General features: G+C 47.4%; 1 protein-coding gene across 3 annotated transcripts in view; it reads left to right on the top strand.

The window, feature by feature from the left end:
• Positions 1-17,387, top strand: part of DNAH14 (dynein axonemal heavy chain 14) — a 215,191-nt gene that overhangs the window by 186,152 nt on the left and 11,652 nt on the right. Inside the window, exons 68-75 of one of the 3 annotated variants that reach the window (XM_075863386.1) lie at positions 1-122; positions 2,175-2,419; positions 2,788-3,194; positions 4,518-4,713; positions 5,387-5,434; positions 7,633-7,851; positions 8,074-8,177; positions 16,811-16,967. In XM_075863386.1, coding sequence (XP_075719501.1) covers positions 1-122; positions 2,175-2,419; positions 2,788-3,194; positions 4,518-4,713; positions 5,387-5,434; positions 7,633-7,851; positions 8,074-8,177; positions 16,811-16,967 — 1,498 coding nt within the window. Of the gene's footprint in view, positions 123-2,174; positions 2,420-2,787; positions 3,195-4,517; positions 4,714-5,386; positions 5,435-7,632; positions 7,852-8,073; positions 8,178-16,810; positions 16,968-17,387 lie in introns of those variants that run through there. The other 2 variants (XM_075863387.1, XM_075863388.1) reach the window with 2 other exon arrangements.

Here is a 17,387-nt window from a genome sequence, read left to right as displayed (position 1 = left end):
GATGTTCCTGAAGACATGGACCCCAGTCTCAAGCCTGTTGTAGCAAAAGAAATTCTCCGGCGCGCAGGACAAGACGTCATACGTTTAGGGGATGCGGAGATTGAATATAACAAGAATTTTAGGTAAGATTCACGCAGAACAGTCGCATTGTGTCCCGTGTTCTATAAATATCATCATAAAACTCCAGATGTCGAGCATTGCTGCAGGACCAATAACATACGGGATAATGCCCCTCCCCTGGTACATTATAAGAATATTAGAAGTCACTCAGGAGTCCCGCAACCATATACAAGCACAAGGATTTTATACAGATCACGGAACTGATGGCTCATCATCTTAGTAATGTATAGTAGGGGGGGGGGACATTATTCCATATAATACACACCTCAGCTGCTGCAGAACCTCATTTTGAAGCGGAATCGGAACTTCATGTAAATTCCTGATTGGATAATATCAACAGCAACTCCTTTAAAATGAGGGCAGAAGCAAAGGGGTGTATTATAGTGCCATACAGTGCTATTCACAGTATGCCACCTATACAGTGCCAGCCACAGTGCGCCTCACATACAGTGCTAGTCACACTATGCCACCTATACAGTGCCAGCCACAGTGCGCCTCACATATAGTGCTAGTCACACTATGCCACCTATACAGTGCCAGCCACAGTGCGCCTCACATATAGTGCTAGTCACACTATGCCACCTATACAGTGCCAACCACAGTGCGCCTCACATACAGTGCTAGTCACACTATGCCACCTATACAGTGCCAGCCACAGTGCGCCTCACATACACTGCTATTCACAGTATGCCACCTATACAGTGCCAGCCACAGTGCACCCCACATACAGTGCATAGTCAAAGTATGCCACCTATACAGTGACAGCCACAATGTGTCCTACATATAGTGCTAGTCAAAGTATGCCTCTAATAAAATGCCAAAGTACGTCCCACATATAGTGCTAGTCATGGTATGCCACCTAAACAGTGCCAGCCACAGTGCGCCTCACATACAGTGCTAGTCACACTATGCCACCTAAACAGTGCCAGCCACAGTGCGCGTTACATACAGTGCTAGTCACACTATGCCACCTATACAGTGCCAGCCACAGTGCGCCTCACATATAGTGCTAGTCACACTATGCCACCTATACAGTGCCAGCCACAGTGCGCCTCACATATAGTGCTAGTCACACTATGCCACCTATACAGTGCCAGCCACAGTGCGCCTCACATACAGTGCTAGTCACACTATGCCACCTATACAGTGCCAGCCACAGTGCGCCTCACATATAGTGCTAGTCACACTATGCCACCTATACAGTGCCAGCCACAGTGCGCCTCACATACAGTGCTAGTCACACTATGCCACCTATACAGTGCCAGCCACAGTGCGCCTTACATATAGTGCTAGTCACACTATGCCACCTATACAGTGCCAGCCACAGTGCGCCTCACATACAGTGCTAGTCACACTATGCCACCTATACAGTGCCAGCCACAGTGCGCCTCACATACAGTGCTAGTCACACTATGCCACCTAAACAGTGCCAGCCACAGTGCGCCTCACATACAGTGCTAGTCACACTATGCCACCTATACAGTGCCAGCCACAGTGCGCCTTACATATAGTGCATGATCACATAACGCCACCTATTCAGTGCCAGCCATATTGTGCCCCTCAATATAGTGTACCCCAGATACAGTGGAAGTTACAGGATTCCCTTAATACAGTGCAATCAACTTTGTGCCCCCTCATGCAGTGCCAGCCACAGGGTGTCGTCCATACAGTACCAGCAATAGAGTGCTTCCCATACTGCACCAGTCTCAATGCCCTTCCCCCCCGTGTCGGACACAGATCCCCAGCAGCAGTACTACCCTCCCTCAGCGCTGTTCTCCCCTCAGTTTGTCACATGTAACTTCTTCCTGTGTGTGAGATCGGCACAGCAGGGATCACCCCTGTGATGTGTGTCAGACCGCTTCTACCAGGGGAGATAAGCAGTGCCTGTGTAGCGCCACTGTTCTCATCTGTAATTGGCGGATTATGCCTTTTCGTGCCTACAGACACGCCAATGGATTTTTCACATGATCAACATTAGTTTTATAGTAACACCAATATTTCAGAAAATCTGGGGACTGAATTATTTATCCGGATATAACCCGTTCTTGTTTCAGGCTGTACATGTCGACCCAGAACCCAAATCCACATTTCCTACCGGCAGTTTGTATCGAGGTCACGTTGATAAACTTCACTGTGACATTTAAAGGGCTACAAGACCAGCTCCTGGGCAGTGTTGTCACCCACGAACAGCCACATTTGGAGGCACAAAGATATCAAATACTGGAAAGTATCGCGGCGGACCTGAGTACACTGCGCGGCCTGGAGGAGCAGTCCCTCAGCCTCCTGCAAAAAACAGAAGGTGATTATTCTCATAGTCTTAAAGGGGTTGTCTGCGTTTTTGTTCGAAGGGTCTCCCGACCATAATCCCGTCACAGGGGATCTTAGCGATCAGCTGCAATCAGGTCTTCAATTTGCCTGCAGTGCCACCATAGGGAATATGAGGAATTACACCACTTCTCTTGAAATCAATGGACTGTCCATATAATACATGGATGGTGCCGGGTTCTCCAGAGAGAGATATAGATGCTCTTTGTAGTCGCTCTCCACACCGGCTAACACATGAGGGGCCTAAACCTGAGCCCCTCTTCCCGGTCCGCTATTAACTACATCTTGCGGGACTACTCCCATCACAACATGTAACCGATCATTTTAACCATTAACATTTAGGCCACTTACTTGACGACGAAGATCTCATCAACACACTGCAAAAGTCCAAACTCACGGCCAAGGACGTCTTCAAGAGAATGAAGGATTCTGGGAAGACAGAGACAAGTATTGAAGCAGCTCGTGGCATATATCTTCCAGTGGCCCAACGAGGGGCCGTTCTGTATTTCGTAGTGGCCGACCTAATTCACCTGAACTATATGTACCAGTTCTCTCTACAATGGTTCCATCAGGTTTTTGTAGAAGCCATGAAAGTGTCATCCACTTCCCAATCTCCGATCCCTTCTCCTGGAATAATCCGGCCACTCAGCAGACACAGAAAAGAGAGAGAAGAGGAGAGCGACCAGAGCGAAGAGATCACGAGACACCTGGACAATACCTGCAACACCTTAACCAGAAATGTATACAAGGTAATAAGGACGTGTTGAAGTACAGTAGCATTAAATATTCTAGATCAGTCTTCCCCAAAGTGGGTCCATGGAGGGGTCTCTGGGGTTTGGTTCCCAGTAATGACGACCAGCTTGCACTTTTTTTGCACTGTGCAGGTGGCGGCACCATCCAGCAACATGCACAGTGCAAACAAGGCTGCAACATAGGAGAGAAGTCTGTTTCACCACTAGGTGGCAGTGTCACTTCCCTGCCCGGACACCTCTCCCCTCCCCCTGCAGCATGTGCAGGTCAGTGCTGCTGTCTACTGGGATCTGATGACTGTATGAATTTTTGGGGTCTAATCTGAGGTCAATTCATTTTGGTCTGAGGGGCTGATGAAGGGTTTATCGGCAATAGGTTAGGGGTATTTTGAAGGGTGTGGCTTATATAAAGGGACATATGTCTGCAAAAATGTTGGCCTGTCCCTGATTTTTGGTTCGGTGTTGATGTATCGGCCATACTGATGACAGTGGTCAATTGGGAGCCACAGGGGTGACGTCACTATGGACAACCAATCAGTCTGATGATGTGTTATCTGTATAGCGAATGGGTCAGGGGTCCACAGTGGGGTCTCTTGCTGCTTTGTGGTTCCCTGACCTGAACTGAAGAAAAAGAAAACAAACCCACCCAACCATATTTGAAGCCATTTCCCTAACTATGGAATGTTGTATATCAAAATTGACCCTTGCACAATGGTGGATGCGGCTATTTTTTCTATATTTACTCAGTAAAAGACCAATTATTCTAGAAAAAAAAATATTGGAATAGATTTACTGCTGTGTCTGCGTCCAGAATGTGTCGTTAAATGCGTACAATTTTGGTAAAATTTAGTCCAATTTGGTGCATTTCACTTTAGACTAATTTAATAACAGATATTTGCGCCTCACTAGATACTTTTAAACCTTTTTTTCTTTTTTTTTTTTTAAAGGGGGTGTGGCTTAGCTGGGAAATAGGCGTGTTTTAAAATGTGCCAAAGGGCGCCAAACGAAAACTCGGCAACCAAGAGTAGGTATAAGGAAAAGAATCGTGTCTAGCTGGATGCGCCAAATTTATAATACAGCGGGCGCCACTGTCAAAACTTTTGCGCGTCTTCTGATGGCCTGGTCTTCGGTTATGATAAATCTTACAGATCTTAGTAAATCTCCCTTAATATGTTTTGTATAAAATGTTAACATTTGTCTGGTCATTAGGGCCAAAAGTATCTGGTATTACGGGGTTAAAATGAGACCTCGTAGCCTCTGTATATTCTCTGTTCTTTGTACTATATAATCCTTTGTATGTGATTTTCCGGTATTTCCGCTCAGATCGTCTCCACGGCACTTCTCACCCAGCACCGGCTCAGCTTCTCTTTCCTGCTGACTGTAAACATTATGAAAAACAACCGAAAACATCGAGAATCGCATTTTCCGGGATTTCTACCCGAATCAGAGTGGGAATTCTTCCTGCACTCGCTGCTGCTGAGCAACGTAATGAAGAAGAGACTCTCCGCAGAAAATAATGGTAATATCACCGGCCCAACAGGTCAATATTCCCTAAGGCTGTGATTATTTTTTTTACAATGTGGGCCTTAGGGCGACATATATTCCACTGTATGCCTATACGGTGGGATACGTCGCAGCCTTCCGTCAGCGGTATATGTCGGAAAATCCTCCCAACATTTATACCTCCAATGAAAGACTGAAACGCAATGTGAGCAGAGAAGGGAGTGGTCTGCAACCTGTGGCTCCCCAGTAGTAAAACTACAACTCCCAGCATGCCCTGACATCCTGTTTATGATGGGTTTTTTTTTCGATGGGAGATAAAACGCCATAAATAGAGCCTGCTGTAAGATTAAAAAATTTAAAAAGCTTTTTGACATGAATGGCTGTTGCTGGTATACCCCTGAAATAAGAGCTGTAAACAATTAAGGATTTGCGGACCCCCACTGGCCATGGGCCCTCTAATGGTCAGTCCGGTGCCCTAAAAGTACCATACTTTGCGCTTTGTCACAAGAAGTAGTAATGGCAAAAGCGATGACAGAATCGAAATAAAAGCTGGTTACCTGGGTCCCTGTTGTTGTCATAGTTGTGTGACAACTTTTTTCCCAGCATCGTGACTGTGGCAGCCAATAGAAACCCACCTTGGTGACGTGTCATACATAGCGATGTCACCCAGGCATCCATTTATCTTTCAGGACCTAAAGAAGTGTCAGAAATTAGTGACAAGAATGAGCAGCGGGAAGGTGAATAGGTCCATAATAAAATGTCTAATTTACTAATATCGCAGTCTCTACTGCCCCCTAGTGGGGAGGATAAGCATGACACGAGCTCTACACCAATTCAAGAATTCTCCACCATATTGAAAATAACCGAGTATCATGTATGAGGCCCTGTACACATCACGTTGTTTCCCTACATTTGGTGCTCCCAACATACACACTAAATATGTCCGTAGTCGACTGCGCTATTGATTCCGTCAAAACAACGGAGCCCTGTCACAACGGTGACAAACGGAAACCTTTAGCAACGTTTCCGTCACCATGGAGCTCAATGGTGAGGGAAACGGAAGCTGAGGTTTCAGTTTGTCTTTCCGTTGAGGGGTTACCCGACGGAAACTTTAGACTGAAGGGTAGCAGTGATGTGAACAGGCCCTTACTATGTTTTTTGTGTTTTTTTAAAGGTTCGGTCATTGGACTACGCCGGATTCGTGGACTACTTAGATGGCGGCTTTTTTAATTTTCAATAAAATGGTTAATGAGGGTCGTGTGGGGGTTTTTTATTTCAATAAACCTGTTTTTTCTATGTCCTTGTATTATTTCTAAAATGTATTACTGCCGCCTTAGTAATGGCCGCTGACTGACAGTGTCTATTAGTAAGGCGGGGCTTAGTGTTAGCCGATGCAAAGGCTAACGCTAACCCCCGTCATTACCCCGGTGCCCACCGCCACCAGGGGTGCCGGGAAGAGCCGGGTACGATCCAGTACTTGACCATCTGTAGTGATGGTCGGGCACTGGGACGGCTGCAGGCTGGTGTTATTAGGCTGGGAAAGCCCAAAAACAGTGGCCCTTCCCACCCCGGTAATACTAGGCTGATGCTGCTATGTTCTATCTGGCTGGTTATGAAAAATGGGGGAGACTCCACGTTATTTTATAAAAAAAAAAAAGATTATTGGAAAGAACGATGTGGGGTTCCCCCATTTTTATAACCGGCCAGATACAACATAGCAGCAGCAGCCTAGCATTACCAGGGCGGGAAAGGCCAGTGTTTTTGGGCTTTCCCAGCCTAATAACACCAGCCTGCGGCTGCCCCAGTGCCCGACCATCACTACAGATGGTCGGGTACTGGATCGTGTACGGCTCTTCCTGGGACCTGTTGGCGGTGGGTACCGGGGTAATAATGGGGGTTAGTGTTAGCCTATTCATGTCTAACATTAAGCCTCGCCTTAGTAATGGACGTTGTCAATCAGCCAGCAGCTATTATTAAGGTGGTAGTAATAAAGTTTAGGAAAAGACATAGGAAAAATATTTTATTGAAATAAAAATTCCACACACAACCCTCATTACCGATTTTATTGAGAATAAAAAAACGCTGTCATTGAAGTCATCCTCGAATCCGAAGTAGTCCAACAACCAAACCTATAAAAAACCACGAACACACAAAAATAATTAGTAACACATAAAAAAAGTAAAACAATTATTATTCTTACCTTTCCTGGGTCCAGCGCTGGAGCCGCAATGTCAGCGAGCTGAGTCCTACATCTAAGCCTATCATGTGTGATACTGTCTACTGAGCCACTGTATCTAATCCTATCATGTGTGATACTGTCTGCTGAACTGCTGTATCTAATCCAATCATGTCTGATACTGTCTGCTGAACTGCTGTATCTAATCCAATCATGTGTGATACTGTCTGTTGAACTGCTGTATCTAATCCAATCATGTGTGATACTGTCTGCTGAACCAATTTATCTTATCCTATCATGTGTGATACTGTCTGCTGAGCCACTGTATCTAATCCTATAAAGTGTGATACTGTCTGCTGAGCCACTGTATCTAATCCTATCCATAGCTATAGGGTCGTAGTGCTATAGATATTCTGTCTCCTATGTACACATATACATACACACACACACTTTTTTTTGGGGGGGGAGTATATGTATTGGGGCTATTTCCCCTGACGTTTCAAGTCCTTAGTGACGCCCCGGCTTATAGTGCTGCATTGTTGTCACTTAGGAGACCCAGCGATGCAGCTGAAAGCTGCGGGCCGTCAGCCATGAGAAGTTTGGGGGGGGCCCCAAGAAGAATCTTTGCATCGGGGCCCATGAGTCTTTAGCTACGCCCTTGGATCCTAATCACTATCCTCATCAATGTCCGCACATACACTTGACTGTTACTACTCATATCATTTAGGATCTGAATTGCGCTTCTCTTTGTCTCCACAGGCGCCACAGATGAGGTTCTGAGAGGAGGGATTCCTGGGTGGCTGTCGGACAGCACATGGCGGCAGTGTCAGTACATGAGCCGATACATGGAGCCGTTCTCAGGCCTGGGTCACTCCTTGTCTTATGACACACATCAGTGGAGAAAATTCAGAGATGCTGAAGAGCTGTACGACTTTCTAGGCAAACCTTACACTAGCCAGGACCTCTTGTCAGAGGAAGGTAATGGAGATAAATAGATTTATTTATTATCTATTTCCTGTTCCTTATAGAGCGTCAACATATTCCTTAGCGCTGTACAGAGATTGTCATCACTCACATCAGTCCCTGTCCCTAGAATAAATTTTATAAAAATAAAAAAAAATCTGGATGGATGGATGGAATCTTCCTCTCGTAAATACTTGGTCTAGGCTGGTAATGTATTATATATTATATATTCCAAAGGAGTAGAACGTTTAGATCCAGGATCTGCTGCTGACCAGGAGACCTCAGGACCTGCCGCTTTATTCCATTGGGAGACACTAACTTCATTCCAAAAACTTATATTGGTAAAGTGTGACGTTATTTACTGGCAGTAGTTTTCTTCCATTACAATGTCTAATTATCTAACCACACATTCATCAGAACCTGGGACCTCAGTAGAGATAGTTCTTGTAGGGTGATGGTGACCTTCTATATGAAGGCCAAGAAGTGGTAATGTAAAGGAAAACCTTACAATTATCTACAGACCTCACCAATCTCTTCTTCCTGACATTACACCACCATATACCCACCACACCACTATACACCCAGTACATCTCCATATAACCCACCACACCACCATACACCCAGCACATCTCCATATAACCCACCACACCACCATACACCCAGTACATCTCCATATAACCCACCACACCACCATACACCCAGTACATCTCCATATAACCCACCACACCACCATACACCCAGTACACCTCCATATAACCCACCACACCACCATACACCCAGTACATCTCCATATAACCCACCACACCGCCATACACCCAGTACACCTCCATATAACCCACCACACCACCATACACCCAGTACATCTCCATATAACCCACCACACCACCATACACCCAGTACATCTCCATATAACCCACCACACCACCATACACCCAGTACATCTCCATATAACCCACCACACCGCCATACACCCAGTACATCTCCATATAACCTACCACACCACCATACACCCAGTACATCTCCATATAACCCACCACACCGCCATACACCCAGTACATCTCCATATAACCCACCACACCACCATACACCCAGTACATCTCCATATAATCCACCACACCACCATACACCCAGTACATCTCCATATAACCCACCACACCACCGTACACCCAGTACATCTCCATATAACCCACCACACCACCATACACCCAGTACATATCCATATAACCCACCACACCGCCATACACCCAGTACATCTCCATATAACCCACCACACCACCATACACCCAGTACATCTCCATATAACCCACCACACCGCCGTACACCCAGTACATCTCCATATAACCCACCACACCACCATGCACCCAGCACCCAGCACATCTCCATATAGCCCACCACACCACCATACACCCAGTACATCTCCATATAACCCACCACACCACCATACACCCAGTACATATCCATATAACCCACCACACCGCCATACACCCAGCACATCTCCATATAACCCACCACACCGCCATACACCCAGCACATCTCCATATAACCCACCACACCACCATACACCCAGCACATCTCCATATAACCCACCACACCGCCATACACCCAGTACATCTCCATATAACCCACCACACCGCCATACACCCAGTACATCTCCATATAACCCACCACACCACCGTACACCCAGTACATCTCCATATAATCCACCACACCACCATACACCCAGTACATATCCATATAACCCACCACACCGCCATACACCCAGTACATCTCCATATAACCCACCATACACCCAGTACATCTCCATATAACCCACCACACCACCATACCCCCAGTACATCCCCATATAACCCACCACACCACCGTACACCCAGTACATCTCCATATAACCCACCACACCGCCATACACCCAGTACATCTCCATATAACCCACCACACCACCATACACCCAGTACATCTCCATATAACCCACCACACCACCATACACCCAGTACATATCCATATAACCCACCACACCACCATACACCCAGTACATCCCCATATAACCCACCACACCACCATACCCCCAGTACATCCCCATATAACCCACCACACCACCGTACACCCAGTACATCTCCATATAACCCACCACACCACCATACACCCAGTACATCCCCATATAACCCACCGTACACCCAGTACATATCCATATAACCCACCACACCACCATACACCCAGTACACCTCCATATAACCCACCACACCACCATACACCCAGTACATATCCATATAACCCACCACACCACCATACACCCAGTACATCTCCATATAACCCACCACACCACCATACACCCAGTACATCTCCATATAACCCACCACACCACCATACACCCAGTACATCTCCATATAACCCACCACACCGCCATACACCCAGTACATCTCCATATAACCCACCACACCACCATACACCCAGTACATCTCCATATAACCCACCACACCACCATACCCCCAGTACACCTCCATATAACCCACCACACCACCATACACCCAGCACATCTCCATATAACCCACCACACCACCATACCCCCAGCACATCTCCATACAACCCACCACACCAACATACACCCAGTACATCTCCATATAACCCACCACACCGCCATACACCCAGCACATCTCCATATAACCCACCACACCACCATACACCCAGCACATCTCCATATAACCCACCACACCACCATACACTCAGTACATCCCCATATAACCCACCACACCACCATACACCCAGCACATCTCCATATAACCCACCACACCACCATACACCCAGTACATCCCCATATAACCCACCACACCACCATACCCCCAGTACATCTCCATATAACCCACCACACCACCATACACCCAGCACATCTCCATATAACCCACCACACCACCATACACCCAGCACATCTCCATATAACCCACCACACCACCATACACCCAGTACATCCCCATATAACCCACCACACCACCGTACACCCAGTACATCTCCATATAACCCACCACATCACCGTACACCCAGCACATCTCCATATAACCCACCACACCACCGTACACCCAGTACATCCCCATATAACCCACCACACCACCGTACACCCAGTACATCTCCATATAACCCACCACACCGCCGTACACCCAGTACATCTCCATATAACCCACCACACCACCGTACACCCAGTACATCTCCATATAACCCACCACACCCCCATACACCCAGTACATCTCCATATAACCCACCACACCACTATACACCCAGTACATCTCCATATAACCCACCACACCGCCATACACCCAGTACATCTCCATATAACCCACCACACCACCATACACCCAGTACATCCCCATATAACCCACCACACCACCATACACCCAGTACATCTCCATATAACCCACCACACCACCATACCCCCAGTACATCCCCATATAACCCACCACACCACCATACACCCAGTACATCTCCATATAACCCACCACACCAACATACACCCAGTACATCTCCATATAACCCACCACACCGCCATACACCCAGTACACCTCCATATAACCCACCACACCACCATACACCCAGTACACCTCCATATAACCCACCACACCGCCATATAACCCACCACACCGCCATACACCCAGTACATCTCCATATAACCCACCACACCAACATACACCCAGTACATCTCCATATAACCCACCACACCACCATACACCCAGTACATCTCCATATAACCCACCACACCGCCATACACCCAGTACATCTCCATATAACCCACCACACCACCATACACCCAGTACATCTCCATATAACCCACCACACCACCATACACCCAGTACATCTCCATATAACCCACCACACCGCCATACACCCAGTACATCTCCATATAACCCACCACACCGCCATACACCCAGTACATCTCCATATAACCCACCACACCACCGTACACCCAGTACATCTCCATATAACCCACCACACCGCCGTACACCCAGCACATCTCCATATAACCCACCACACCACCGTACACCCAGCACATCTCCATATAACCCACCACACCACCATACATCCAGTACATCTCCATATAACCCACCACACCACCATACACCCAGTACATCTCCATATAACCCACCACACCACCATACACCCAGTACACCTCCATATAACCCACCACACCGCCATACACCCAGTACACCTCCATATAACCCACCACACCACCATACACCCAGTACATCTCCATATAACCCACCACACCACCGTACACCCAGTACATCCCCATATAACCCACCACACCACCATACCCCCAGTACATCTCCATATAACCCACCACACCACCGTACACCCAGTACATCTCCATATAACCCACCACACCACCATACACCCAGTACATCTCCATATAACCCACCACACCACCATACACCCAGTACATCTCCATATAACCTACCACACCGCCATATAACCCACCACACCACCATACACCCAGCACATCTCCATATAACCCACCACACCACTATACACCCAGTACATCTCCATATAACCCACCACACCCCCATACACCCAGTACATCTCCATATAACCCACCACACCACTATACACCCAGTACATCTCCATATAACCCACCACACCGCCATACACCCAGTACATCTCCATATAACCCACCACACCACCATACACCCAGTACATCTCCATATAACCCACCACACCACGGTACACACAGTACATCTCCATATAACCCACCACACCACCATACACCCAGTACATCTCCATATAACCCACCACACCACCATACACCCAGTACATCTCCATATAACCCACCACACCACCATACACCCAGTACATCTCCATATAACCCACCACACCACCATACACCAAGTACATCCCCATATAACCCACCGTACACCCAGTACATATCCATATAACCCACCACACCACCATACACCCAGTACACCTCCATATAACCCACCACACCACCATACACCCAGTACATATCCATATAACCCACCACACCACCATACACCCAGTACATCTCCATATAACCCACCACACCACCATACACCCAGTACATCTCCATATAACCCACCACACCACCATACACCCAGTACATCTCCATATAACCCACCACACCACCGTACACCCAGTACATCTCCATATAACCCACCACACCACCATACACCCAGTACATCTCCATATAACCCACCACACCACCATACCCCCAGTACACCTCCATATAACCCACCACACCACCATACACCCAGCACATCTCCATATAACCCACCACACCACCATACCCCCAGCACATCTCCATACAACCCACCACACCAACATACACCCAGTACATCTCCATATAACCCACCACACCGCCATACCCCCAGTACATCTCCATATAACCCACCACACCACCATACACCCAGCACATCTCCATATAACCCACCACACCACCATACACCCAGCACATCTCCATATAACCCACCACACCACCATACACCCAGTACATCCCCATATAACCCACCACACCACCGTACACCCAGTACATCTCCATATAACCCACCACATCACCGTACACCCAGCACATCTCCATATAACCCACCACACCACCGTACACCCAGTACATCCCCATATAACCCACCACACCACCGTACACCCAGTACATCTCCATATAACCCACCACACCGCCATACACCCAGTACATCTCCATATAACCCACCACACCACCGTACACCCAGTACATCTCCATATAACCCACCACACCCCCATACACCCAGTACATCTCCATATAACCCACCACACCACTATACACCCAGTACATCTCCATATAACCCACCACACCGCCATACACCCAGTACATCTCCATATAACCCACCACACCACCATACACCCAGTACATCCCCATATAACCCACCACACCACCATACACCCAGTACATCTCCATATAACCCACCACACCACCATACCCCCAGTACATCCCCATATAACCCACCACACCACCATACACCCAGTACATCTCCATATAACCCACCACACCAACATACACCCAGTACATCTCCATATAACCCACCACACCGCCATACACCCAGTACACCTCCATATAACCCACCACACCACCATACACCCAGTACACCTCCATATAACCCACCACACCGCCATATAACCCACCACACCGCCATACACCCAGTACATCTCCATATAACCCACCACACCAACATACACCCAGTACATCTCCATATAACCCACCACACCACCATACACCCAGTACATCTCCATATAACCCACCACACCGCCATACACCCAGTACATCTCCATATAACCCACCACACCACCATACACCCAGTACATCTCCATATAACCCACCACACCACCATACACCCAGTACATCTCCATATAACCCACCACACCGCCATACACCCAGTACATCTCCATATAACCCACCACACCACCGTACACCCAATACATCTCCATATAACCCACCACACCGCCGTACACCCAGCACATCTCCATATAACCCACCACACCACCGTACACCCAGCACATCTCCATATAACCCACCACACCACCATACATCCAGTACATCTCCATATAACCCACCACACCACCATACACCCAGTACATCTCCATATAACCCACCACACCACCATACACCCAGTACACCTCCATATAACCCACCACACCGCCATACACCCAGTACACCTCCATATAACCCACCACACCACCATACACCCAGTACATCTCCATATAACCCACCACACCACCGTACACCCAGTACATCCCCATATAACCCACCACACCACCATACCCCCAGTACATCTCCATATAACCCACCACACCACCATACACCCAGCACATCTCCATATAACCCACCACACCACCATACACCCAGTACATCTCCATATAACCCACCACACCACCATACCCCCAGTAATCTCAGTATAACCCACCACACCACCGTACACCCAGTACATCTCCATATAACCCACCACACCACCATACACCCAGTACACCTCCATATAACCCACCACACCACCATACACCCAGTACATATCCATATAACCCACCACACCGCCATACACCCAGTAATCTCAGTATAACCCACCACACCACCGTACACCCAGTACATCTCCATATAACCCACCACACCACCATACACCCAGTACACCTCCATATAACCCACCACACCACCATACACCCAGTACATATCCATATAACCCACCACACCACCGTACACCCAGTACATCTCCATATAACCCACCACACCACCATACACCCAGTACACCTCCATATAACCCACCACACCACCATACACCCAGTACATATCCATATAACCCACCACACCACCGTACACCCAGTACATCTCCATATAACCCACCACACCACCATACACCCAGTACATCTCCATATAACCCACCACACCGCCATACACCCAGTACATCTCCATATAACCCACCACACCACCATACACCCAGTACATCTCCATATAACCCACCACACCACCATACACCCAGTACATCTCCATATAACCCACCACACCACCATACACCCAGTACATCTCCATATAACCCACCACACCGCCATACACCCAGTACATCTCTATATAACCCACCACACCGCCATACATCCAGTACACCTCCATATAACCCACCACACCACCATACACCCAGTACATCTCCATATAACCCACCACACCACCATACACCCAGTACATCTCCATATAACCCACCACACCACCATACCCCCAGTACATCTCCATATAACCCACCACACCGCCATACACCCAGTACACCTCCATATAACCCACCACACCACCATACACCCAGTACATCTCCATATAACCCACCACACCGCCATACACCCAGTACATCTCCATATAACCCACCACACCGCCATACACCCAGTACATCTTCATATAACCTACCACACCGCCATACACCCAGTACATCTCCATATAACCTACCACACCACCATACACCCAGTACATCTCCATATAACCCACCACACCGCCATACACCCAGTACATCTCTATATAACCCACCACACCGCCATACATCCAGTACACCTCCATATAACCCACCACACCACCATACACCCAGTACATCTCCATATAACCCACCACACCACCATACACCCAGTACATCTCCATATAACCCACCACACCACCATACCCCCAGTACATCTCCATATAACCCACCACACCGCCATACACCCAGTACATCTCCATATAACCCACCACACCGCCATACACCCAGTACACCTCCATATAACCTACCACACCACCATACACCCAGTACATCTCCATATAACCCACCACACCGCCATACACCCAGTACACCTCCATATAACCCACCACACCACCATACACCCAGTACACCTCCATATAACCCACCACACCACCATACACCCAGTACATCTCCATATAACCCACCACACCGCCATACACCCAGTACATCTCCATATAACCCACCACACCGCCATACACCCAGTACACCTCCATATAACCTACCACACCACCATACACCCAGTACATCTCCATATATTAAGTGGCTGAAACTGGATAATTTCATTAGGTTAAAACATATGTTATAAAGATCAGCTGCACAGTATGTCTATATTCATGTGCTGTATATGTACTAGGATCAATCATAACAGTTTATTATAATGTGCGCTACTATAGTGGAATGTGGTGTGTGTGTGTGTGTGTGTGTGTGTGTGTATATATATATCAGTGTGTATCTGAAAGAGAGAGAGCGAAAGTGTGTATATAATGTGTGTATTATGTGTGCGTATTGTGTGTATTATGTGTGCGTATTGTGTGTATTATTTATATGTAATGTGTGTATTATTTATATGTGTATGTAATATGTTTCTGTATATAAGGGGTAATTATATATTTGTACACTCACTTTTCTGGCTATAGTTGAAATGTTGCTCTAGGGCCGGTGACTACTTGTTTTGCACTCGTCGCTTATTATTATTTATTTATTTTTTTCAGATAAAACTCCTGCGTCCTGAATGTTTGATCAGCGGTATCCAAAAGTTTATATCTGAGCAGATGGGCGCAGAATACATCCATAGCCGTCCAATGAACCTGAGTCAGGCGCTGGATGAATCCAATCCCTCCTCCCCCCTCATATTTATCCTGTCTTCTGGTAAGTTAATATCCACGGCTCACCATTGAGATAACGCCTGGCTATCACACGTGGCTGACACTGACGGGTTGTGTTATATCATATTCTCCAAAGAAGAAAACCTGAATCTTGTAGATGTGCTTTGCGCTGACCCACTTATCAGCATTGTCTATTGGAGTCTGACTTAGTCTTAAATCCACCTACTTTCTCATTTGGATCGGGCTGCTGCTTTCTCCCCCCATGCTTTATACTGCAGCTCTGCTCCAGCCATGATCCATGACTCTAGCTTAGCTGCATTGTCTTTGGAGTCTGAGGTGGTCTGAAATCCACCTCCTGTTTCATCAGAGACTTAGGGCTTATCCATAGAGGTGCATGAGCCCTGTACTCTAATTCCGTATGCCTCCGATTTCATACAGACGCGTACGGAGGGTTTTCCTATCA

Source organism: Rhinoderma darwinii, chromosome 4, assembly GCF_050947455.1.
Source record: "Rhinoderma darwinii isolate aRhiDar2 chromosome 4, aRhiDar2.hap1, whole genome shotgun sequence".
Taxonomy (NCBI): Eukaryota; Metazoa; Chordata; class Amphibia; order Anura; family Rhinodermatidae; genus Rhinoderma; species Rhinoderma darwinii.
The sequence above is the reverse complement of the archived record's forward strand: the minus strand, read 5'-3'. Positions and strand labels throughout refer to the sequence as shown.